Source organism: Cebidichthys violaceus, unplaced genomic scaffold (genome assembly GCF_023349555.1).
Source record: "Cebidichthys violaceus isolate CVI_PGR_0920_01 unplaced genomic scaffold, fCebVio1.0.p SCAF_39, whole genome shotgun sequence".
Taxonomy (NCBI): domain Eukaryota; kingdom Metazoa; phylum Chordata; class Actinopteri; order Perciformes; family Stichaeidae; genus Cebidichthys; species Cebidichthys violaceus.
In genome coordinates, this window is record NW_027176583.1 from 253,755 (window position 1) to 279,459 (window position 25,705).

The 25,705-nt window shown below is 44.8% G+C and overlaps 2 protein-coding genes across 4 annotated transcripts; both read left to right on the forward strand.

The window, feature by feature from the left end:
- Positions 1–293: 293 nt before the first annotated feature.
- lrrc9 (leucine rich repeat containing 9) lies at positions 294–12,925 on the forward strand. 2 transcript variants are annotated; one of them, XM_068726494.1, is made up of 33 exons: positions 294–455; positions 605–700; positions 797–1,015; positions 1,156–1,296; positions 1,527–1,590; positions 1,681–1,751; positions 2,502–2,684; positions 2,875–3,030; positions 3,174–3,382; positions 3,472–3,603; positions 3,734–3,910; positions 4,005–4,125; positions 4,371–4,506; positions 4,597–4,737; positions 4,820–4,947; positions 5,105–5,278; positions 5,362–5,481; positions 5,666–5,857; positions 5,948–6,073; positions 6,216–6,356; positions 6,497–6,674; positions 6,770–6,990; positions 7,093–7,215; positions 7,308–7,438; positions 7,519–7,627; positions 7,728–7,861; positions 8,325–8,452; positions 8,873–9,090; positions 9,978–10,046; positions 10,956–11,081; positions 11,985–12,174; positions 12,372–12,510; positions 12,631–12,925. In XM_068726494.1, exons 2-33 carry the CDS (start codon positions 644–646, stop codon positions 12,662–12,664), a joined length of 4,488 nt encoding a protein of 1,495 aa, XP_068582595.1. In that variant the 5' UTR covers positions 294–455; positions 605–643; the 3' UTR covers positions 12,665–12,925. The 2 variants fall into 2 exon arrangements, with proteins under 2 accessions (XP_068582595.1, XP_068582596.1); XM_068726495.1 differs by having other exon boundaries at positions 294–700; positions 4,008–4,125.
- Positions 12,926–17,622: 4,697 nt separating this feature from the next.
- On the forward strand, positions 17,623–25,703 carry pcnx4 (pecanex 4). 2 transcript variants are annotated; one of them, XM_068726412.1, is made up of 11 exons: positions 17,623–17,761; positions 18,415–19,189; positions 19,283–19,462; positions 19,739–20,277; positions 20,401–20,501; positions 20,676–20,798; positions 21,014–21,374; positions 22,924–23,027; positions 23,127–24,232; positions 24,317–24,503; positions 24,685–25,703. In XM_068726412.1, exons 2-11 carry the CDS (start codon positions 18,492–18,494, stop codon positions 24,934–24,936), a joined length of 3,651 nt encoding a protein of 1,216 aa, XP_068582513.1. In that variant the 5' UTR covers positions 17,623–17,761; positions 18,415–18,491; the 3' UTR covers positions 24,937–25,703. The 2 variants fall into 2 exon arrangements, with proteins under 2 accessions (XP_068582513.1, XP_068582514.1); XM_068726413.1 differs by having other exon boundaries at positions 18,419–19,189.
- The last annotated feature ends 2 nt before the right edge of the window (positions 25,704–25,705 follow it).

Sequence of the window (25,705 nt, forward strand, 5' to 3'; positions counted from 1 at the left end):
ATGAGTCCGTCACTATGGACGCAGAGGGAGTGTAATAAAGTATAAGAGTGTAATAAAGTATAATAAAGTCAATAATAATAACTGAACATTGTCAAAAAAAAATGGCAACAATTTCAAGTGTGACGTTGTATAAAAAGTGTGCCTAATAACAAAGCAGGTTATATATATGGATGTATATATATGTATGTATGTATATATATATATATATATGTATGTATGTATGTATGTATGTATGTATGTATGTGTGTATATATATATGTGTGTGTGTGTGTGTGTGTGTGTGTGTGTGTGTGTGTGTGTGTGTGTGTGTATGACTTGTGTGAGAATGTCTCTTGCAGTGTAGCGCCCTCGTGTGGTCGCTCAAAGTACGGCCAGGACCGCACACGGTACAACATGGCTCCTCAGCAACCAGACGCGCCTGCCTGGTTACGGACCGACGCCGTTACCAAACATTGGTGAATTGTAGTTTGTTTACTCCCTTCCTAACCTCGGTTGTTTGTTACCATACAGGCTATTACCGGACAGCCTAGTCGACATGTCTTTAGTCCCCCTATATGAGTAAAACAAAGCAGGATAAATGCGTTAGATTTAACATGTTTCTCAGCGTTATCCCAGCTGTGGTACATTTCAAGGCAGACAAGTTATGATGCAGAGTGAGAAACAAAAGCACCGCGGTGACGAGGAGGTGGTCAAGGAACTGGTGAGTAAATGGTGTCAAGGTTTATATTCACTGCCATATCATTTTCTTTTTGGAATTATGATTCTCGTGAATATGTTGTTTTTTTTTTATCAACAGTGCTTGGCCAATGGAGTGTCCTATGAAAATATTGCACAAGTAGGAAGCAAAGTCAGCTCCCTGGAGATCTTCTTCTCTGGTTTTCCCCGCATGGCTGGGCTATCCTTCTTCCCGAGGCTCTGCCAGTTTACCATTTTGGGCCAGGATATAAAACGCATTGAAGGACTTGAGTGCTGTCCTGCGCTCCGGGAGCTCTGGGTGGTCCAGTGCCATCTGACAGTAAGTTAGTCATGCTGGTAAGGTAAAACAATAACGCCTTAAATCAGTGACCACACATTTAATGACAACACATCTTGCATGCTTTGATCACAACCCATAGTTTATTAGACAATAAGGTGTCCCGTCTTCTTATTTTGCAGGAGATATCTGGGCTGCAGAATTGTCTGCAGCTGGAGAAACTTTACCTGTATGATAATCAGATCTGTGAAATAACGAATTTAGAATTGCAGATCAACCTAGAAGTCTTGTGGCTCAACAACAACTGCATAACTCAGATACAGGTTTGAACTCTTGTCTGTCTGTTTGCATGTTTATCACACAACATTCTACAATCTGTAGATTTCTATCTATGAATTTCTATTGATTTGGCTCACAAAAACGACATATTACACGATCTAGCACGTCCGTAAATATGACAGCATGTTATTTAAAAATATCACGCTCCTTTTTTTTTTTATGAGTTATCTGCGTCTGTGTGCATTTTTTTCTTCTTCTTCTTCTTCTTCTAAAGGGCTTGAACGCGCTTCAAAACCTCAAAGAACTAAACCTTGCCGACAACAATATTGAAAAGATTGGTAGGTTTTACATTCCTCTGTATTTTTGTGTCAAGTTTGATTGCGATTCGGTTTGAACGAAAATAAAATACTTTCAAACTTCTTTTAAAGGCCACAGCCTTGATCCTAATGTCAGCCTTCAGAATCTTAATCTGTCCGGGAACAAGATCAGCTCATTTAAGGTGAGAACAGAAATATGCTACCGACATTTCTTCTGTACAAAGTTGTCCTACTTATTTGCAACATCTTATTAAAAACCTTTGGTCCGATACGGGCGATTGAAAATTCTTGTGAAATGTCAGGGTCAAGTCACATTTTCAATTATTTCTACAACGCGCTGGCTGCACAAAACCTTCAATAAGGTATTGAGTTGCATAATTAAAATTTATATCATTCAGGATTCAATGATATACAGACATGACTGCATCTATTTAAAAAAAAAAAAAGAAAATGTAAACGACTGCTAGATTTTTGCGAAGTGACATTTTTCCTGTTAATACACTTTAGACATAGACTGTGGCTGACGGACTCATTCGGAGCGTTTGTACTTCCTCATTGTCCTGTTCGAGGTCACTGATTGGATGGTTAACGCCTCGATCATATTCCTGCAATCCGCCTTTTGTCACAACCCAGCGTGGCTTTAAGGAATGTGATCGTTGTCATTCACTGCTGCCAGTATATTCCACCCACTGCTGAATCAAAGTATTTGCTCCTTTGTCATTATTTTTAGCTGATGTAAAGCAAGTACATACAAATTCGATGCAAAATACATCTGGTTTGTGTATATATATATATATATATATATATATATATATATATATATATATATATATAGTGTCTTTTGTGTTTTTAGGCAACCACCTGAGCCTTAGAAGAACAAGCTGATTGTTGAGCCAGCCTGTTGTGTTCTGCTGTTCATATTGGTGTAACAGGAGCTGACCCTGCTTGCCTGCTTACCCCACCTGAGAGAACTGGCGCTGAAGGACCCGACGTCAACCTCAAACCCGGTGTGTCTTTTGTGTAACTACGCCACGCACGTTCTCTACCACATCCCAGGCCTCCAGCGACTCGACACCTACGATGTCTTGAGCAAGCAAGTCAAGGAAGCGGCCGAGGTAGTGCTCCTCAGAGGACACGCGTTCTCTTGATTCATGTTGATCGCTGATGATTTGATTTGAGTTCTAATAACATGTCACTGAGATGTTCCTGAGCTAGCTTCAGAGATATTAGAAGAAACACATTTGTTCTGTATTTGGTTGTTACAACTCATATTTAAATTGTTTGCCTTTTTTTCCCCCCTTTTAGTCCACAGTAATGAAGAAAACGATGTACTACAACATGCGTGTGCGTACTGCTCAGAGGAACCTGGCAGAGGTCCGGCTCAGTCTGATGGAGAGGAAGAAAGCTATGTTACAGTTGCCAGGAGACTGCATCAGAACACTCAACCACACTCTCAAGAGCGTACGTACAATCCATGAAACATTTCTGAAATTCTTTTTAACAGCTGTAAAACGAGAACGGCTGTTTAGCTGTGATCTCCAGCCTCAGGCTTTCTGTTGCACAAAGTTAAGAAAGCATGTTTTCACCCGGACGCGCCTACCTAGCTCGAAGGTGAGCTCTCCAAGGTGCCCGCTGGTTGTAAGAAGTCCGCGGCGGCGTCGGAGGACGGATCGACCCGCCCGGTCGAAGGTTCAATCGACAGAAGTGACCAAACCGCTGACATCAGTCGCGATCCGGCCGTGGAGCGCAAAATACTCGGCAAGATCGACGCACTGAGGGAGAGACTGGTGCCATGGACGAGGAGGCTGGATGAGTCCGTATATTTGAATAAGACACAAAGAGAATGTTCCTGTTTGATTAAAGAAACTGTGAAAACAATAATGCTCCCTCTTCTGTATGCAGGATTGAAGCCTGGTATGAGCGGGGTTTGACACAAGCCACACACATGATGGAATATACTGTCCAGTTTCTATTGATGGAGCTGGAAAGTGTTGGGAATATTCGCTTGGAAGAGGGCTGCTCCACAGACCCATGGTACGTATACTTGGTACAATAATATTAAATTCAATTACAAACATTTTCAGTTCACCAAGGACAAACCAAAAGCAGACCCCCCCCCCCCCCCCCCTTAAACTCATATTTTTTAATATTATGTACCCAACAGGTTTACTTCCTGTTGCGACCTCCTGCATTCCCGCTTCTCTCATTCAGACTTTAAGGTTCGCAGCATCGCTGGCATTAAGATCAATAGAGTTATCCGCATCCACAACAGTGCGTTACGACTGCGCTTTGAGGACAAACTTCACACCCTTCTAGCAAGCGAAGAGTCTATTTCTTCACAGTAAGTTCATTTAAACTGTAACTGAAATGTGACGAAATGTTGTTTTTTTTCTCCAATAAAGAACAGAATGTGTTTGTAATTTAAACTTTTCAAGCAGGAATTACAGACGCCGGCTGGAGTACTTGTTCTACATAGCTGACCCTGAAACAAATAGCGAGAGGGAAGAAATTCTGCGCATTCTAGAGGAAGGCTTCAGAACAACCCAACGAAATAAGGTGCGTTCACTTCTGTCCACCTTCCCACCAGCACTCCATCCCATCACCCAGCCTTTATTCCTCTGAGCATTGAGAAAGTATTCAAGCAAGCAAATCATGGATTAGTAACTTCACTACGTATACATAACAAAATGAACAGCGAAGTTCTATAGGTACAGAAATGTGTTGTGAAACGGAACAGGATCTGTAGTGTCTTGTTTTCACTCCAAACCGTGCTGACTTTTACCATGTTGACTTTGAGCAAGGCACTGGACAGAGAGGGCGCTATACCTTTGTCCAACAGCCTGAGTGTGGCTGAACAGCCCAGAATTGAACACGCGCAGCGCCAGGCCAGCCAAGACGAGTCCAAGCACAGTGCGGACGCGATCCACTTCAGGCACGGTGGGTTAGTTTTGCTCATAGATTTATATTCCCCTCAGCTATGACTGTTGTTGTTGTTTTTCTAAAATGCTGCTGTTGTTTTGCCCGTAGGTCAGATTATTGTTTCCAAAGTGTTTGTGGGCCACAGCGTGCCTCTCCGAGAGGGAGAGCCGCCGGACAGAAGCAGATATCCCAAAGCGTGCTCCGTTTATCGCAACGTGGACACTAAGCACAGAACTGCACCGAGCGAAGGTACGCTGCCGTGTCACAAACGAATACAGCATGCAGCAATTTCAGTCAGTGTTTGTGTTTACATCTTGTGTTTTTCATTCAGAGAGACCCAACTCCACCAAAGCACACACAGGGCCTGAGTGCAGTCCCAGACGAAGACAGTGGTTTGTGTTTGACCATGAGCTGGTCCTGCCTGAGTACATCATTTATTTTGAATACATCACCACCGGGGTAATTCATTCATTGGGTTTGTTATTGTTGACATGAGTCATTAATAATTCTTAGACCAGTTCTGTCTCTTCCCTAGTTGCATAGTTGTTTCACAAATCTTCATTTTATTTGTGTACCTACCAGGCAGCTCATCTGCCTTGTGATATGTTGTTCCTAGGATCAAGAACAGCCACACTGCGAAGGCATTGATGACACTCCGTCCAACGACATCATCCTAGACAGGGAAGTCCTCAACATGGAGCCTGTGCTGAAACCGCAGCCCAGGTTGTTGAGCTTGGATGACAAAATTCTGCTTAATGTGGCCAGAGCCAATGTCCTCAGTCAGATCACTGTAAGTGTTCTGGCTTTTCAAGCGACAACTTTGAGTTTTGAAGCCATGTCTCTGTGCTCATCTTCAACGCATTGAACCTCCAGGTGCTGAACCTTCACGGCAACAGTCTGAGGAAACTAAAGGAGATCTCCCGCCTCACAGCGCTGCGGCATCTTACCATCAGCTTCAATGAGTTCACACACTTGGATGACATTTCTCACATGGTAGGTCGGAGACAGGGGATGACGATAGGAAATGTGATTGTTAAGGTTCAACGAATCATTGTCAAAAGTCATGAGAGAGTCATAAGAGAGCAGCATTTTTCGTTGTAACCTCTGTACTGTGTTTTGGAACATGGCATGAAGTGGAAACATTCAACATCTACTGTCTCCGTTACCTAAAACACAGCCCAACCTTACGTTTTTGGACGCTAGCTACAATCGCCTCGTGACCCTGGAAGGGCTGAGGAGGTTGGGACAGCTCCAACAGCTCGACCTGCGCTGGAACAAGCTGACCAAGGCCAGAGAGGATACAGCTGTGCTGAGGAAACACACACCTGCTCTGCTGAAGCTCGACACGCGGTTTAACCCCTGGATCGGGGTGCGTTGCTGTTATCAAATACAATCTCAGAAATATATTGTACAGGGATCAATGAGGAGGTATACAGTGAAGCTGTTTTAATCTGTTCAGTCCAAAACAGTCCGAATGACCGTACTGGGCCGTCTAACAACCCTCACACACCTGGACGATGTGATGGTAGCAGAGGAGGAGGCTGCTTATGCTGTTCTGATGGCGGCCGGATCCAAAATTAACCAGGTTGAGATCTTACAGATTTTTGTAAATTTGAATATTGATTGTGTCGAAATAAGTATTAACATGCTCCAACAAAGAAGTGCCTACCTGTATATTTCATGATGCACTGTAATTCAATCAGACCTGTTCACACACTCTGCTTCAGGCATCTCTTGTAGCTCACTCGAGTACCAACAGTGACCGACCCCGCAGTCTCAGCCTGCTGTCAACAGCCCAGCTCTTATGTCCTCTCAGTCCTGCTCCCCGGGGCCTCACCCGAGAGCTGGAGCTCGACTGGACTGCAAAGGTGAGCTACAGACTTGTGGGTTTCTCCCTAAAGGTGTGATTTCTAAAAAAAAAAATGCAATTGTAAAGCTTTAGGGAAAAAAAGTAATGATTTCTACATTTTTTTTTTTTATGTGTTTGTGGCCCCAAAATATTGGCCAGATCACCGTCCTAAACCTTGACAGCCAGAAGATTTCCAGAATGATAAATCTGAACAAGCTGGTGAACCTCCGTTGGGCTTCCTTCAATGATAACGACATTTCTAAAGTGGAGGGTCTTGACAGCTGCTTGAAGCTGGAGGAGCTTTCCCTCAACAACAACAACATAAGCACACTCAATGGTCAGTCACACGATCATCTTGACAGTGAAGTTGGGATTACAGTGTTCAGATGTACCTGAAAAAGAAGCCATCATTATTTCTGTTTGTTTTTCCAGGACTATCAAAACTACATCTCCTAAATAAACTGAGTGTCGATGGGAATCAGCTGTCTGGTCTGGATGCCTCAGCCTTAGATCGGCTGCCTAACCTGTCCTTCATGTCTGTGGAGAACAACTGTATCAGTTCTGTGCATGGCATCCAGAGAGTTCGCTCCCTTCTCGAGCTCTACATCGGCAACAACCAAATCTCTACGTCACGTGACATCTACTACCTGAAGGCAAGTGGGAGACACAGGAGGACAGAAGGTTTCAGATCGGCCCTTCGTTTTCCATGCATGCCGTCTGAGCTCATATGCTTCTCTTTCTTTCTTTTTTTTTAGGGATTGACAAACCTCATCATTCTGGATCTTTATGGGAATCCTTTCGTGGAGAAACTGGAAAACTATCGGATTTACGTTGTTTTCCATCTACCCTCCCTGAAAGCTCTGGATGGCATTGCAGTGGTATTTACTGGCATTGCAGTGTTTATTTACCCACAACGGCAACCAGTCAGACCTTTCAGATGTTGTTTCGTGTTTGCTGCTGTTTTCTCTAGGAGGTGACTGAGTGTGAAAGTGCAAAGGATATGTTTGGAGGAAGACTGACCCCTGACATGGTAGCAGAGAAGCTGGGCCACTCAAACTACGCAGACATCGCCTACCTTACCCTGCAGTCCTGCTCCATTAGGTAACAGCCTGGCTAGACAGACATTTAAACACAAAACAGGATTATAGTGATTTACATAAATGGGTTTGTTTCCTCCACAGGATGGTTGATCTGTCTCCAGCAGACCTGTTCTGTAGCCTGTGCAGCGTCAACTTAGACCACAACAGTCTCACCTCTTTTTCCGGCCTCGTTTACCTTCCCAACATCAAAGTATAAAATTACACTGAATGTCAAAAAAAAAAAAAACAGGCTGGCTTGAAATGCACCTGAGCGGTGGACAAATACATGATCTCCAGTGTCTCCTTCATAGGCTCTGTGTCTGAACTACAACCACATCGAGTCCATCCTGCCCCGGCGGAAGGCTCCGCTCACAAACAGACAGATTTTGTACAGCAAAGTTCACTCCAGTGGTTACGGCCAACAGAGCCCGACTAAAGGCAAAGGGTAACGACGCTCTCATTTCACAGCAAGGTTCATGTGTTTTTACATTTGACAATGTAGCCAAGTGTGAAGAATGTGTAAAGTGTAACCATTAGGGGGCAGCACCGACCATCCAGTGGAGGATGAACTGTCTCTTGATAGCTGAATCTGATTTTTGTCTCAGTTGTTGCCTAAACCACCATTTGATTCCAAATAAGTTCATATTTATTTCCTAAAACAAATTAAATATGAATGTAAAAATATATATTAAGTGTCAGTATATATTGTGGGAATAATTCTATGATCTTCTGAACCACATCCTTTTATAGAGAGCAGTACATAAGCAGTGCTGTGACATGTGGCTGTGATTGCCTTTAGGTGGTCTGCGTGTGTGAGGTCTGACCAGTTAAATTAGGCAGCAGAAGGAGAAAGAGATGTTCATTTAACCACAGAGGTTTCAAGCTGTCATTCTGCCACTTTGTTTAAGGGAAACTGGGCCCCTGGAGCCACTGATGGGCAGCCTGGAGGTGCTGCATTTGAGTCACAATGGCATCTCCAATATGGCCAATCTGCAGCTCAGCAGGCTCACCAATCTTAAAGCACTCTTCCTTCAAGGTATGTATGGCTGGCGTTCCACCCCTCCCTCACACGGCCTGTTCACAGTGCAGCGCATAAAGCCTGTGAAAAGGCAAACACTGAGAGCAAAGTCTCCCATAGACCGTAGGCCAGGTGGGAGATGAGACCTGAAGAAAAGAATGACTGACTTTCTTTCAGTGGCTTTTGATTGAGTCCCACAAAGCCAACCTCACTTGTCCATTCTTAATTTTTTGCTTTCAAAGCCGTCTCTGTAAATGTCACTGCTTCCTACACCAGGGTACCTGACAAACACCCAACAAATGCTCATTTTGCTTCTAAACGCTGCATTTGATATTGTTTATGGTGTTTAATTCACTCTTTTTTTTTTTGTACATAGAAATATAATTTTACTGTTTGAAATATCTTTTTATTGTTTTGATGAGGTTTCTCTTGCGATAGGTAACGAGATCAGCCAGGTGGAAGGATTGGAGGGGCTTCAGCAGCTCAGGGAGCTTGTGTTAGACAGGAATCGGATCAAAGCTCTGGCTGATAACTCTTTCACAGCCCAGAACGTCCTGCTAGAACTGCACCTAGCAGAGAACCGGATCCGGGAGCTCAACCATCTCGACCCTTTGATTGAGCTCCGCAAGCTCTTTCTTGGCATGAACAAGCTGCAGGTATTCTCCATCAAGCAGCAGTGGTCTCCTCAAATGCTGGATTTTCTTGATTCTAATTTTTAATAAAACTGCATATTCAGATATTTCTTTAAAACGGCCTCAATGACTCACGACCACTGTGATTTCCCGAGGTGACCACCGAGGTCACGGTGAGCTTTTGTGCAGCTTTTGATTCACCACCAGGTTTTTACTGATTTGTTCATATGAAAATGTGTCAGATGTTTTAGAATGTATTTTATGCAGCGCGCAACAGTGTTACTTTTCCCTGCATTTGTAAAGACATGAAGTATAGTAATCATGAGTCATTACCACCCCACTGAGGCTTGCGAGGGGTAGCATTAAGGAGAATCAAGTTTGATTGAAGGTCAGGTCCGTGTGCATGAAGAAAGAGGGGAACAATCAGGACAACGTGTAATCAGCTTCTCAGTCTGCATCTGCTTCTCACCCGGGGGCGAGTGATTTGCACTTTTGTTGCTAGTTCCTTCCTCCCTTCTCATCCTTAATGTCTCCATGCATTCAATTAAGATATAAAATACAGCAATCATGCCAGCACTACAGTTCTCACAGTGGGGGGGGGGGGGGTGTCTTTGAATTACAGCCAAATGCAACCATAAACCTGGGAATGAGAAGAAAAAAACACACCCCCATGCCCTGTTGCGTGCCCAAACTCTCTCATGAGATTAATGAGAGCTCACACATGTAATCTCTCCCATCAGCTGCTTCCGTCCTCCCTATCCCAAAATTATGAAAGGTCCAGCTCTGATACAAATCTCTCACATTTTCAACACACAGGAGGCTACAACCAGTGGGGGAAGAGGAGCGAAATGAGGGGCCTCGTGAATGAAAGATTCTTTAATCAAATCTTTGTTTCTTTTACGTTTTTGCAGGACATCACAGAGCTGGACAAACTAGAAGCTCTTCCTTCGCTGACTGAGCTCTCTGTTGTTGGCAACCCTGTAAGTGTGACAAGTGTACAAGTGCATTAAAGCATGTTGAGGTAATGTGGAAAAAGTATTTTCCGAGTTTGTTTTCCTATTATGTGAATCGACTGGCTTTCAGTCACAGGGCACGTTGAATTCTTCCACTCGCTAACAAATGATCAAAAGCACGCTCACGGGCTCAATTTCTCACTTGCACAATCCAAACCACTATCCCAGTGTAACTCTATGGTTCCAAATTAAGCGATTACATGATGGGCCATCTGCCGTGCCTCAAACTGGCCGGCATCAGAGACAAATCCCTTGACCAAATGGCAGGGCACTATTGGCCCGGTTACATCACCCATCTGGAGCTCATGGATCAGGCCTGAACAGAGCCTGCAACCCAGGGCCTCCCTATAGTCCATTGGGCAATGCTCAGCTGTGGGCGCCTCTTTTCTGCTGGACCCCATCCCCCTTCTCTTCCCATGGGGGGGGGGGTTAATCCTGCCAGGGGGTAGAGGCCAACAGCCACCCCGGAGACAATACCTCCTGCTGTTGACAGCATGAGATTGCTACCTCACCCATGTTCCCTAGCCAACGTCTGTCTTCTCCTCTCCGCTGGACATCCATTGGCATGAACTCAGAACTTCATCTCAGCAGCAGTGTCCTATAGGAACATGAAGTTCTGTTGCTGGACAGGCTGAATTTGTACCCAGGCCCAGAGGGCGCCCTCACCTGGGAGCTATCTGCTGCTGTCAGCTGGGTCACTGGAACAGCTGTTGGGAACATGAGAACTACATCGGGACCCACATAGCATCATATTTATCCCAGATGGCTCAGGGCGAGCGTCACTAATGCTCCACAATAATATTGATGAACGCTATAATTTTTCACCAGGTTGTTTCATCAAACGGGTGCTTTTTCTTCTTCTTCTTCTTCTTCCAGGTGACCAAAAATTCTCTCCACAGACCAGCAATGGTACTCCGTCTGTCCCAGTTGCAGGTCCTGGATGAAGTGATGGTCACCCTGGAGGAGAGGACCAGGGCTGAACTCCTCAGTGCTGATCCATCAGTGAGAACCGCACACAACATCACTCAGAAACAATCGCACACAGAGCGTATATATACATAAAAGTGCAGGGTGGTAGCTACCATCTAGGACACAGAGGTATTTGTAGTATTGCAATATACAGTATGTTTTCTTTATTTTTGTTTGAACTTGATTACAAAAAAATGAAATAAAAGGCTTTAGTATTTTCTTCCCTATGAACAAAAAACGTGTCTGTGTTTAAAACTCATAATGGTTCTTATTGATGCGGTCTGAAAGAATCAAACTGCCAACAACCAAAACCACAGCCGCTAAAACAGGGGAAAAGCTTGGATCAAACTCTTTCAGTCTGACTGATTTGATGTTCATGTAATGAGAGACCAAGGCAGTAATTCTCCTGCAGCTCTGAATTAAAAGCAGCCTAAGCCTGCTGGCATCATCCTGCTGATTAGATGAAATGTGCCCGGCCGATAATGCACCAGTGGATTTACCCCCTATTAGCCAGGTCAACGCGACCCCCTCTGCTTGTTAGCATCATAGACGTGGAAATGACAGAGCAGAAGTCCTGGGTTTTCTCATTAAAAACACAAACTCAAAACCTCCCCTGTTGACTCTCATAACTGTCATCTCGGGTTGACCGTCGATATGTGTTGTGCCTCTGCTTTTGTTTGCATTTGAACATCGTTATTGATGAGTAGTATTTACTATTCCCCTATAAGATGCTTATACATGTGGAACAATAAGCAATCTTCTCCGATCCCTCGTCAAGTGTGCAGGAGGTGGCCGTAGGAAGGTAGAGGAAAGAGTTAGGATGCAAATGTCAGTAGGTCAAAGACATTGAGTTGGAGTCTCACATTATCTGAATATCTGCTTATGTTTTGAAATATGACATTACCTCATGGTCCTTATTTGATATTTCTCTTAAAGACATGCTCCCAATGCCCCGGAGCTTCTCTTCCCACCACTGTAATAAACCTACCTGGACTGCTTCCCCTCGTGCCTCGAAACATCGCTCTAAGAGGGATGACTATAAGCGGAGGACTCCAGAGCTTCATGTATGGGCAAGATCACCCGCCCAGTAACGTGGACGAGGCCCAACTTCATTCCACCAATAAGCGTGAGTGTGACATGTCTCCTCTTGAAGAGAATTTGTCTCTTGATGAGTAACAACAAGCTTTAGATCGACACAAACTGTTTTTTTCTTTAAGTTCTAATACAGTTAAACTGATTTGCTCTCCAGAAAAGTGTACTGTGTATTGTATTTAGCACTGGTTTGACATCCCTTAGACACGCTTGTATTAATTCCCTATTCAGACAAGAAGCACAGGCACAGCAATGCTGTCCGTAACGGCCAAGCTGACAATACATTTCGACACGTTCAAAGAACAGGAGGTCTCCTTCATGATGGGAACAGAGTCGTCATAACCTATCCCAGCCAGGAGCAAGACAGCAGGTTGGTTCAATCCAAAAAGATGTAAAGAGACATGATTATGCGTCTTTAAAAATGTGAGGGATCTGTTTTGAAGATGACAGAATACACTTTGACTTTCCCCTCGTACTCGTTATTTTGCAGATTTCCAAATGGAGGCAAACCTCCCCCCATGTAGCCACTTCTAGAGGTGGTGCATACGCTGGTGAAAGGGGTAACAAAAGGTGAACACATGCAACAGCCATGTGGTATGATCATAATTCATCGTATTCAAGGGCATCATATCTTGAGCGTGGTGTTTTTGTAAGTGTGCATATTTAATGAACATAAGGCAATTCAAGTGCCTAGTTTTTTGACATGACAATAAATAACTTTCTGTAACCTTTTTTAAAAAAAAATAAATAAAATGTTTTTGCTGTTTACATATCAATAAATCACCTTTGCCACTCTGAAGTTTAAGCTAAAACATGTTTGGTGTTAAAGATGGTTACATGTAGTGCATCCCTTTTCAAATGCATTCATAATGACTGTGACCTTATTTTTGATCCACATATGTGGATCACTAACCATGGTAATCTGAGGATGAGAGGTTTTGGTTTCATTTCTGCCGCTGTCCCATCCTTGGCCCCAAACAAGTGGGGAAAAAAACACCCACAGATGTAAGGGCGTGTGAGGCTGGCATGCTGCTTCCATGGGGTCAAAAGGATCCCCAACAAGTGGATAATCCAGCTTTAGCACACCTCTCTGTGGACAATAATCTGCAGTCACTCAGATAAAGATGTAATCTTGAATGAGGTCCAAATGGATTTCAGAGATTGTCAGTTTCATCACGTTAGCCTCTTTTCGAAAAGCCCTCCGCAGTTTTGACTAATAGGCAAATCTCGTGTGTTGTAACTGGAAATGATCCCACTCCATTTGATATTGATGTTAGTTCTGATGAACATGAGATTATAATCCTTCCTGTCTTCCTGACAGTTGAGCCTGGAATCCTGTAGTTAACAAAAACACCAGTCTGAGCCTTAAATGAGGATACAGCCCCATAGTATATGTGGTCTACAATGTGGTTCCTTCTGGGACCATGAAACTAATCATTGCATGATGAAAACCCCCACGTTTTACCAAGAACACCCTTTCCAACGGACTTCTCTTTGAACCCATTTAAACCAGAAGTAGAAACAGGTGATGCTTGGTTTACGGTGCATTTGCAATATGTTGGATGTATAAACTATCCCATTTGTGCATGAAAAAAATAAATATTTAAAAGATAGTTTAAACTAGTGATAATGACATACAACAACAGAACAAACATATGCATATTAATGTGCACATACAGAGAGAACACCCCCTCCCCCAATCCCAATATCTCTCTCCTGCAGAAGCAGCAACATTTTCTGTCATATTTCTAATCAACCTGAACTCCGTGGCGGTAATGTGACCACTAGGTGTCCTTAGAGCTCCATTAGCTGTCCCCTGTACGACGCTGCTAATCAGCCCTCCATGTATTTACCACTTGCCCTGCAGATAGTAATTTATCAGTATGTGTGTACGCTTTAGTGTTGTGCTCCCTGCCTGTGTGGCCTTTGCTGAACATGCGAGGCCGCGGTTGAAAAGCTCTCCCCAAACAAGCTCCTCTAATGCATGTACTTAACTTCACTTAATTTGTGTTAATTCCCAGCATTAAGCGGGGCTAATGACTGTGCAAGTGAGTGCACTGTCATTACCTTGCTCTCCCTGACATCAAATGGCAGCTGATGGACTCGCATATAAAAAAAAAAAATTTAAAAAACCCTCTAATGCACAGATTTGGGACATCTGGGAGAGCTCTCAAATGCATTAGGTATTGCAAAGGATAATTACACACTTCATATTGATGTACAGTATGTGCAGTATGGATATGTTAGAAATATCACTGTTTTAATGCCATTTTATGCCTATGTGTAAGTTTATAGTGAGCATACCACTTCATACAGTATGCTTCACTTTGCGTATCCGTCAGTATTTTCAACATTAATATGACATTAGCATAAAGATTGTGAATAATTCATCAGTCCTGAGTGAATTCGGATGCACTGCTCTCTCTCTCTCTCCGTCTCTCTCTCTCTCCCTCTCTCTCTCTCTCTCTCCCTCTCTCTCTCTCTCTGCCTCTCGTTGCTCCTCCATGTGAGTAGACCACATGGTTCGTAGCTGGTTTAATGGGATGGAATGTGACAGGTTATGTTTTCATCTGCCTGATATGGAGCCTGGCTCGGGCGGGAGGGAACGAGGGGAGGGGGGGAGAGAGAGAGAGAGAGAGAGAGAGAGAGAGAGAGAGAGGAGAGAGAGAGAGAGAGAGAGAGAGAGAGAGAGAGAGAGAGAGAGAGAGAGAGAGAGGGTGGAGAGGGGAAAGTGAGTCGGTCTCTACAGTTGTGGCCGGGATTCATAATTAGACATGTTTGTGCTTGTTTTGAATCAGTTATAGATGATGCCCTCTCACACACACACACACACACACACACACACACACACACACACATGTCCACACAGAAAAACACATGCTCTGTATGGGGCCATTACTTCTGGTCCACGAACTCCCTACATTTGCTGTGTCTGTGAATTCAGAGCACCATTAGTCCAAGACTCTGTGAATAATTGCTGAATGGACCGTGTGTTTTCACTGCTATCTACTCCGGTTCCAGCATCGGTTGTGATGTCGTGGGTGAAGTGAGAGGGTCGAGGACATTGATTGATGTTTGACGCTGAAAGATAATGCCGCATCTTGCGCAATGCTTATCAAAGCATTAAGCGCCCGTACATGTAATGGATGAACAAACATTCACTCAACAGCTCCACATGCGTTACACATTCATCAGCTTTGCATTAGCGTCAGAAGGGCTTCGGTGGAGGTTACAATTACATCGACATCATCACTTGACTTGGAATTGCTGTTCAAAAAAAATAAAATGTTTTCCCCACATTTGGCTGCTGATGGCAAACAAATTCAGATAATGAAAATATAGATTATTTTGTTTTCAAAAGGTGCATATTATGTCCCGGAGTTCATTTTTCATCCCCACAAATACATCCTCTATTCAAAAAACAATCTTGCCATATTGCTTCTCTTGAAATCTGTCATTGAGTTATTGTTGTCGCTTGTCATTTTCCTGTAATTTGTTTTCTGTGAGGCTCCCTGGAATAAAGAGTGAATGGAGAGAGAGAGAGAGAGAGAGAGAGAGAGAGGAAATACACATAAAAGAATGCAGTGAGAGTGACAATTATTATGAAAAGGAAAAATGCTCTTATTTTGTGCAGATATTTTGGATGGCAGCATTAAATCTTAACTGGTTTTCATTTCTGGACTTGCCTGCATGCGATTTACCACATTATTGAACTTGCGTATCATTTATCACATTATTTCAATCACACAGAGCGCGTCTTAAATGGCCAAAACAAGGTAACCAAACAACCGACAAATATCCAATTTCCTCAACACGAATCAATTTTCAGACCACCGTCAGGATGGGCTGCTTTTTTGCAGATTGTAGCCAATTTGGTGTCAGTCTTTTGTATTTCATAATGTTTGCATTTGCATCCATTAATAACTCTTCAGTCTTCAAGTTGATATTCTTCATCAGGCAGCTATAACAAAAATGGAGGAGTGATTTTAAATAAGTGGTGCTATGGGAGGATTACAAGGTGCAATACATGTTGTCGTGACTGACGGGCTTTTCTGCTGTTATAGTTTATTGTGTCCTACACAGAGCAGAGATTGCTTTTTCAAGATGACAAGGAAACAAAACGTCCTGCTCACCCCCCCCCCCCCCCCCCCCCCCCCCCCCCCCCAGTCCCAGTGAAGAATAACAACAACAATTTAATCTCCTTGGCTCCAGGTTATTATCTTTCTTTGTGTTGATATTTTGGCTTTTCGTTGATCACTTCATGATCCTCCTTTTTGCCCTCCTTCTCTCTAAATTGAAAACCTTTTGGAGAGGCAGACACTTGACCACAAACACTTTCATTATATTGAAATAATAAAATACTTGTAGGATTTGCTCTTTTTATGTATTAAGAACATGATAACAAGGATTTAGAATGTAATATTAATATTTCCAATCCTATGTCAGATTTTTGGGGTCAAATAAGCGCATTAGAATCAGGATTTAAAGACACTGGTTAAGAATATATTTAGGAGATGGAGGATAAACAAGCCCTTAACGTGTAATTTAATGTCATTAGTATTGCAAAGAGGGATGGTCTTTTCATTGTTCAGTGGGAAGCAAGTTGGATCCTTTGTTATTTATTGAGGAGGGTATCCGCATGTTTTAGGTGACTTATTCCTGTCGTTCTGTCAATTTTTCATACAATACAAATTCTAATATAGATTGGTACAGTTGAAAGTTAAACTGACGACTAATGTTCCCTGATAAAATAGAGGCTGATAGACCTGCTCTATCTTATACCTATATGATATTGACAGTTGCTGGCTATAGTCGTTTATCATCACTTATTCCCTCTTAAATTAGTCTTTGATTTAAACAAATATCCCGTGTCACCTGTCAAACCGTGACAGCATTGTGACAAAGTTTTTCTCCGGGTTTTTTTTATACTCCCTGCACAGGTGATCACTCGTGGATTAACTGCTCAGGTACACGCTGCCCGTTTTAATCGCAGCGTCCCATCCGAACGTTGTAATCCAGTGTGTTCCGAATGTTGCTGGTATATGTTGGGAAACTCATCCGGATGACAATTTTGTGCAACGGAGCGCGCATACCACTCACTGTGTGTGTTCTGTGTTTCACTGAACAGCCAACATGCAACTGCTGTTTAATGAGTTCATGTTTAAAATGCAGAGAACAACTAAAATGTGCAAAACATATACAGACTGTGTCAGGTGCGCGCGCGTTTATATACAAAGAGAGGCCGGTACAGACACGTCCTCAACACTGACCCATAATCATCAGTGATGTATTTGAATGTGCTGATGGCCTTTCGTTACCTCAACCTTCATAAATATTGTTCTCTTTTGTTATGATGATGTGTGTGGAGAAAGAGGCGGGGTTAGAAGATGTAGGGGCGGGGCGTACGTGTTTCAACCAATCAAGGGACGCGCTCTCTCCGACTCTCCACCCCGATTGGTTACAAGCTGTCTGTTGTATTGTGCCGATGTTGCTTGGCTTTCGAGCGATTAGCTCGCTGCTAATGTAAATGTTGGCGATTTCCGGCTATTTCCCCACAATTCTACCTATATCGTCATTTATTACACACAGCTGGGCTGCAGTGGTTTTTCCTGCTCTTAACGGTGAGTTAGTCTCAAACCAGTGTCAGCCCAGGTTGCCAACCTGCTGTTATTTACCTGTTAATGCTAGCAAGCTAACGGTTTGTCAAGCTGAAACGACTTGCTGGCATCGCTAGCTAACAACAACAACAACAACACATCTAGCTAACGTAAAAAAAAAAGAGCAGACCAGTCTCTGGGAGGCGCAGAAACTAATTTTACTTCGAGCTATTCACCTGGTTTGGTTAAATGTCTCGGGGTACTAGCTTGAGCAGGTTAGCCCACGTTAGCGCATCCGTGGCTACTGCTTATGTGTGATGTTTTCATGGCAACTCGGCAGCTGTTGCTCTGGCGTTTGTGTGCAATATTTTCATTTTGTGCTGAACATCAGAAACCGAAGGAGCGATTGCTTTGTTATTAAAACATCCACTTTTATTGGAGACTCATAATAATACCAGGTGCTGACGACAACATCCAACATGAGTTAACTCACTGAGAGTATTACAGCTGTGTTATTTACTACTTATTCAACTTCAGTTTGTGTAGCGTTACTGCATGGGAGCCACAGACTAGGGTCCTCTTGTATGACAATGTCAACGATGTACTGCGTCTCCGGTTTGTTTGATTTAAAGGTGATGTCTCCATTGCCTGCTAACTGAAGATGTGCTTCATTGCAGACAGCCTCCTTGTGCACGGGACGATGAATGGACCCCCGACTTCAGCGGTGTGGAGATGACCTGCCACCCCTTTGGGAATGGTCAGAATGGGGCCAGATGTGCCCCTTCTTAACGAGTACAAGCAGGAGTTCTTCTGGAAGCGCTTCCCCCAGACGGTGTTGGGGGGTCCACGCTTCAAGTTGGGCTACTGTGCCCCACCGTATGTCTACGTCAATCAGGTGGTCTTGTTCTTGACGCCATGGCTTTTCGGGGGCATCGGTACGCTGCTCTGCCAGCTGCAGCTGCTCCAGGAGCTCCACGCCACAGTGCTCTCTGGTATGCTGATGTTCGGGGCCGCAGCGGGTGTCCAGGCCCTGGCACTGTATGCCACTCAGAGGAGCGGCACCGTGGAGAGACTAGGCGCGCCCAACATCCTGGTTGATGAAGAGGATGTGGAATTCACCCACTGCGTCAGCCCAGAGACGGTTCGATTCATTGCCCCGGGGAAGCGTTTTGGACTGAATGTGGTGCTGCACACGATGCTAGCCGGGGTGCTCTGTGGCTTTGGGACATGGTACGTGTTCCTCGGCAGACTGACTGCTCTTTATGGCAGCATTGGCATATCCCTTGTCGTCTTTGTCCTGAGCTGGGTGACGCTGTGTATAGCTGAGTATTCCCTCATCGTAAATACGGCCACGGAGACGGCCACTTTCCAGGCACAGGACACTTATGAGATCACCCCACTCACACGGCCCCTCTACATTTTTATTTTCATCGCTGTGGACGTGGCAGATAGGTGAGCAACAGCAACACGGTTGACTTGTCCTCTTGTAGAATGACTTCTTAGAATGTTCGCTGCCACACTTCATCTCAATTGCTCTGATTTCAGGTTCTCGGGCCCCGTCCCTGAGCTCCAACTGGCAAGCCAGATTCTGCATGTGCTGTTCCTTTTCCTGCCTCTGCTGTGGGCGCTAGGTATCCTGCCTCCCCTCGATGCCCTGCTCCTCTGGGGCATGGAGCAGGCTCTTGTTTTCGGCTTAGGAGGCTCGCCCATGTCCAGCAACCTCAGGTACGTGTTGAAAGAGCTTCAGCCGTCGCTTTCATCTGCAGTTTTACGCTACAGTAGAAAATCTGAAAGTCGTAAACAACTGAATCAACCACAACATGTTTGTAAATGGATCCCTCTTATGCCATGAGATCAATATAAAGAATATCTGGCTCCAATGAAGGCTCTGGTTATATTTGTATAACTAGTTCTCATCAGATCCTAATAGTCCCAACAGTGACGGTAACCTGTGTGTCATCAGCACTGACCCGTTGTGTGTGTGTGTACGCTGTCCCGTAGGCTGCTGTTGATGTTCGGCATATCTGCTGGCGTAGCTGTGTGTAATTACTTCATCCCGTCAACACTGGGTGTGGTTCTCTTCTCCATCTCTACGGGATTTCTGCTGAGCCTGGACCTCAGCCAGGTTGGCGCGCTCTGCAGTGGTCCCAGGGCAGCTTTTGGGGATCGTGGAATTCGAAAGGGGGGGTCGCCACCTCCTCCTCCCGGCTCCTTTGGCTGGAATCTGGGCTGCAGGGAGCTGCTGCTGTATTTGAGCCTGTTTTTGGTGGCGATGGCAGAGGCGGGGCTGTTGCATTACTTCCTCGGTTCAGCTCAGTCCCAGAGCTGGGCTATGGGACCCCAGGCTCCTGTCAGCTTCCTCCTCCTCGTGCTCTTCTGCTTCTGTTGGGCTCTCAGAGAAATCCAGGGGGCCTATGTTTTTGGAGGGGTGTTCCTCAATCCCCTGTACCCTAAAGGCATGTCCAATGTGCAGACATTCAAGCAGAGGAACAGAGGATTATACATCGCCGCAGCAATCAGAAGAGTCCTTCTTTATCTTGGTGAGCTTGTTATAATGTGTATTTTGAAGTCTGATGTTGTCCAATCTCAGTTGTGATTTAAAAACAGTGCTTTGTATCTGAATGTGTTTCTGACCTGCAATCACTGTGTGTTTTACTTCACAGTGTCTCCATTTGCAATGATTGCTTTCCTGTCTATGGACACATCTCTGCATCTGCTCCACAGGGTTTCCCTCAGTGTGGGATTCACACGGGCCTTCAGAGTGGTACGTTGACACTCGCTGTCGCTCAGAGTCTATGTAGCGATATGAACGGAACGCGCAGAAAATATATGCCGCAGTAAATACCTTCTTTTTAAAGCGACTACAAGCAAATGGTTAATGTTTCGTTATTTGTTCATTCTTAAAATGAACTGTGATTAATCACCCGTTGCTGTGCAGGTGTGGCAGAATTCAGAGGACGCTCTGCTGCAGATGGTGCTGGTGGTCTTGGTGCGGCTTGCGGCTGGAAACAACATGCTGCCGGGTTGGGACAACCTGGGCACTGGAGTTCAGCTTCTTCTGGTGAGCTCAACACTCCTCATTTTTCCCCTCATTTCCACCACACATCCGCCAGACGCAACGGCCTCTTTGACCCCCTTTTGTTTGGTCAAAACAAAGTAATAAAAAGTAAATGAAGCACACAAATATCTCAAACATACGGTGTATTCCATCTACAGCTGATAAGACCTGATGGTGCTTCAGTAGATCAGTGCTCTTTATGTGCGTTTCTAATCCAGGTGGGCCTCCTGATCGACAGACTGACCCAGTTCCTCACCAAGCTAAAGTTCACCCTGACTGTGCTGGTGACATCTTGGACAGAGAAGAAGCAGCGGCGTCAGTCGGCAGGAACCCTCTTGGCTCTGAACGCCTCCCTATGTCCACTGCTGCTGGCGGTGGTGACCCTGTCTGCCCTTCTCTCCGCCCCTCTGCTGCCCCTCTTCACTCTGCCCATCTTCCTGGTGGGGTTCCCCAGGCCCCAGCGCAGTTGGCCGGGCCCCGTAGGTACCGCCTGTCCCTGCCCGGACTCCATCTTCTACCAGCAGATGAGCGGAAGTCTGGCCTCTGCTCTGAGGACGGCCTTCGCAAGAGGGTCACTGGGTTAGTTGTGCATCCTTTATATCTTCTTCTTTTTTTTTTTCTTTTTTTTTTAATATAATCTTGTTACGAGTTATTATTCTGCAAATCTATATTTGCAATATTCTATTGTAGTGTTCATTGAGAGCTAAATAAATAATGGCTGCAAATAATTGTTTTATTATTAAAAATATATATTTTACCCATCAGTTAATAGTTCACAAATGTTTGGGGCAATAATGATATATAACACATTTCAAAAAAAATATTTGTATTTGATATTCTCTTAATCTCGTCAATTGGATTAATTAAAAGTTTCAATATTTTATATTGTTTGTTTTTCACTATATTCAAAAGTTAATATTATAAAAGAAATATGGAACCATAACTGTACAAAAGCTAATTTAAGAGGCAGTGGATTATTTTATCATATGTGGATTATTAACATGATTTTTAAATATAGCTATGCTGTTATATTGCGACCCCCCCCCCCTCCTAACTTGACCTATAATCACAGTGTCTAAACCTTTCTGTGGGTGAAGTAGGGACAGTGTGCAGATCAGAGAGCGTTGAACCATCACCTACGGTTTAATAGTAAGAGGAATGCTGTTGGGAGCAGCAACGCAAACTTGCATGATCCAGTTGAGCTTCCTGTGAAGTGACCCAAAAAAAAAAAAAAAAAAATAAAATAGCTCTGATCCGTATTCATTACATTCAAATCTTTCCACACCATTAAGCGCATAATGCTCGTAAGAGAAACAGAGCTGCTGCTGGGATTGTGTTCTGTTGCTCAGTCAGGAGGGGGCAAGAGAAGGAACCACCAAGCAGAGAATCATCATTTATGGATTGATTTTTCAAAACCGAATAAAGCTGCTGGGGTGATGTCGTCGCTCAATCTTTTTTTTTTTTTTCTTTCTTGTGAGCTTGGGGTGCTGTAGCTGTGATGTATAATTCAGAATAAGCGCTTGTTAAGGTGGATGCTCGCAGTCTAGCGATGGCAGTTTGTAGTGTTCTCTTGCTTCGCTCACACTGGGGGCCGTGGAGCAGCGAGCGGGAAGGAGTCTGCCCGGGTTGTCACTTTCCATCATGAGGTACGACCGGGACTATTCTGAGACGTCGTCGTGGGACCTGACATTATTCTTGAGCGAGTGCTAGTCGTCTTCAAACAAAAGCCATTTCTGTTTCATCTTCGTCAAAATAAATGTCTGTCTTTTGCCAGCGGTTTGCTATAAAAGGAGGGAACTTTTAGACACTAATGGGAAAACTAAGGCTAAGAAAAGATGGAATATTTAGATCTCTGTGCAGTCACGCAGTTAAAACAGTATCATGACCTTCCTGTACAACTGTGATGGTACATGTCTGCCTGCAGCTCATCCAGTATCTCTGTTATCCATACAGTCAACAGAGGGACGCACAGCTGATGCAAAATGAAGGGAGTGTGCACCATTACGTGTGTGTGTGTGTGTGTGTGTGTGTGTGTGTGTGTGTGTGTGTGTGTGTGTGTGTGTGTGTTACATGATCTCTTTGCATGTTGGATGCATGGATGGCTGATGATTTTCTCCCCCATCTGTAGGTTCTTTAGCCCCAGGCTCTCATTTTCTTGGGCGCTTTCAGGACCGTATGGTTTGGATAATGATCTTGGAGAGAGGCTATGGCTACTGTACAGTCAACATTAAGGTACTGAATCCTTCCGTTTTTTTTTTTTTTGTTTTTTTTTGTCTTTCAAGAATCACTGCAGTCATTTACAACGCGATGGTACAATATGGTTTGTTCCAGGGTCTGGAGCTGCAGGAGACGTCTTGCCACACAGTGGAAGCACGGCGGGTGGACGAGGTGTTCGAGGCTGCTTTTGAGCGTCCCGAGCGGCTTGGTTTCACCCAGGGCTTGAACCTGCACTGGGGAAACGCCCTCACCCCATGCGCTGCCCTTGCGGTGCGAGTCTACTCTGATGCCCGAAATGTGCTCTCTGGCATCATTGACTCTCACGACAACTTGAGGAAACTGCAGGATGACTTCCTGAAGGCACTGGTCTGGTTGCTCCTGCGATACTGTGTGCAGAAGCATAAAGGATTTCTATGGAGCAATGAAGAAGGGCCAGGGGTCGGAGGCAGGAAGTCCCAGTCTTCCCAGTTGGCTCAGACCGCCTGTAACCAGCCAGCTGAGGCTGTCGTGGTGGAATCCAATGTGTCTTCTCTCAGGTTCAGACAGGACAGCTCCAGTTTGACTTCCTTTGGCGATTGGTCAGATGAGGACGACTTATTTGGACCTCAACCAGCCAGGCGGACGGTGGCGTTGGTGACCGCAGAGGCGCAGCCTGGACACGCAGCGCCGCAGACGGGGGCCTCTCTGCCAGGCTCTGTGGAGATGGACAGCCTTTTTGAAAACATGGCTCTCTCTGCCCTGCAGCCGCTGCAGCCTCTGGGTTTGGGCATCGGGATGCCGGCAGTCGATAAAGGCCGGATTTCAGAGGTCTTCAGAGAGAGTCCCGGCTCTCTCCCTCAGCTGAACTTCAACTGCCCGCAGTCGGAGGTGTTCAACCTCCCAACGGCGTGGAGGACTGCACCTTTGCTGCCATCCCGCTTGCTGCAGCTCAGGTCTTTGTTTCCTGAGGACTGGTTTCGGTTCACCTTGGGGCAGTTTGGGCCTGCTGTGCAGGGCGAGACCTCAGAGGACATGACCAAAGCCCTGAAGGAGGACGACGCTTTGAAAGAGCTGCACGCACAGGTTGCACTTTCATGTCTCGTCTCACTGGGAGCAGAGTCCGCCTTCACCAGTCCCAGTTACGTCTACAGACTCTATTGTGGAGACGTACCATGGACGGAAGGACTCGACTGGCTCTCCTCGAGTAAAGAACTTTACCAGCTTGCGCTTCGGGCTTTCAGGTAAAATTGTCGGTTAGTTTCTAGGTTTTTGGTAACCGATCAAAAATATATTTTATTGAATTCTGCCTCTATGTTCGCCATCAGGTTCAGTTTCAAGCTGCTGTTTGATCAAGCAAGCCTGGGGCCCATGGAGTCCCCTGAGGAGTTGTTCAGCACCTTGGAGGAATATGAAAGGGATTGGTACATTGGCCTGGTGACAGAGAAAGGCTGGCACGACAGTGTCCTTCAGGAGAAACCCTTCCTGTTCTCTCTAGGACATGACCTCGCTATGGTAATCACACCCGTCCTTGTTTACATCCTGCCTGAGCTACTCTTGTCGATACCTTAGCTACAGCTTTTTCTTATTCAGTAATTGGAATAAAAATGGAGGGCATTTTAAAATAGCAATTCGGAGGCAATCTCGGCGAAAGGTGTGCGTTTCATTTGCATCATCGACTTGTCCTTGTCCACAGGGTACCTACACAGGGCGAGTCCTGTCCCTGCAGGAGCAGCTGGTGCAAGTGGGTCGTCTGAATGGAGAGGGAGTGCGAGGCCAGTGGGCAAACCTTTCCTGGGAGCTCCTGTATGCTACCAATGATGACGAGGAGCGTTACAGCATCCAGGCTCACCCCTTCATGCTGAGGAACCTCACTGTTCAGGCAGCCGATCCCCCTCTAGGATACCCGATTTACTCCTCAGCCCCGCTCCACTTCCCCTGCCTCTGACATCTTCTGCTGGACATAGAGAGGTAGGAGGATGTGGTTCAGCCGGTACTACCGCAGCAAAATGTCCATTTCCAAAGTCAATGGTCATCATGAAATCCACGTGGAAGCTGTTCAATCAATTTAGGAGTTTTGCTTCTTAAACCATCGACTCACTTGAGTTCAGAAAACTGATGGGAACCTACTCAGTTTTCACATTAATTTGACTTCTTGAGTGCTTCATTTCCTGCACCACAGAGGAAGAAGCAGTTGCATCACCATTGCACTCTTGCAAACAAGTTGCAAAATGTCGTTAACGGATTTGAACTGACTCTGTGGACTACCTCCTGGATCAGCACCTCGAAGAAGAAGAAGAAATCCCCGATTAGGTTTCCACCAAAGCACACGGTTTTTGGGTTTGTTTGTTAATGTTTGTGCTTAAAAAAAAAAAAAAAAGAAAGAAAAGAAGTGGATACATTTGCTCTCCTCCCCTCTAGATGACATCTGCTGCATACCTCCAGTTTTATCGTACTTTTTACATTTCGCAATCTTTTCTTGGTGATCCCCCTTTATGTCCACAAAAAACGGGACAAGAGTTTTAATGTTTGGTTGACATATCAAGGATGTGCCTTGAGTCTGTCTTGCTGTATGTGTAAGTAGTTTAGTGCTATTGTTTTGTTTACAATTCACTTGTTTACAATTTAAAATGAATTTGTCCATATTCTTATGTACATATTGTTGATTTTGATATGTTTAACTGTGTATACTTATAATAAAATAGCTCGGCAGAAGC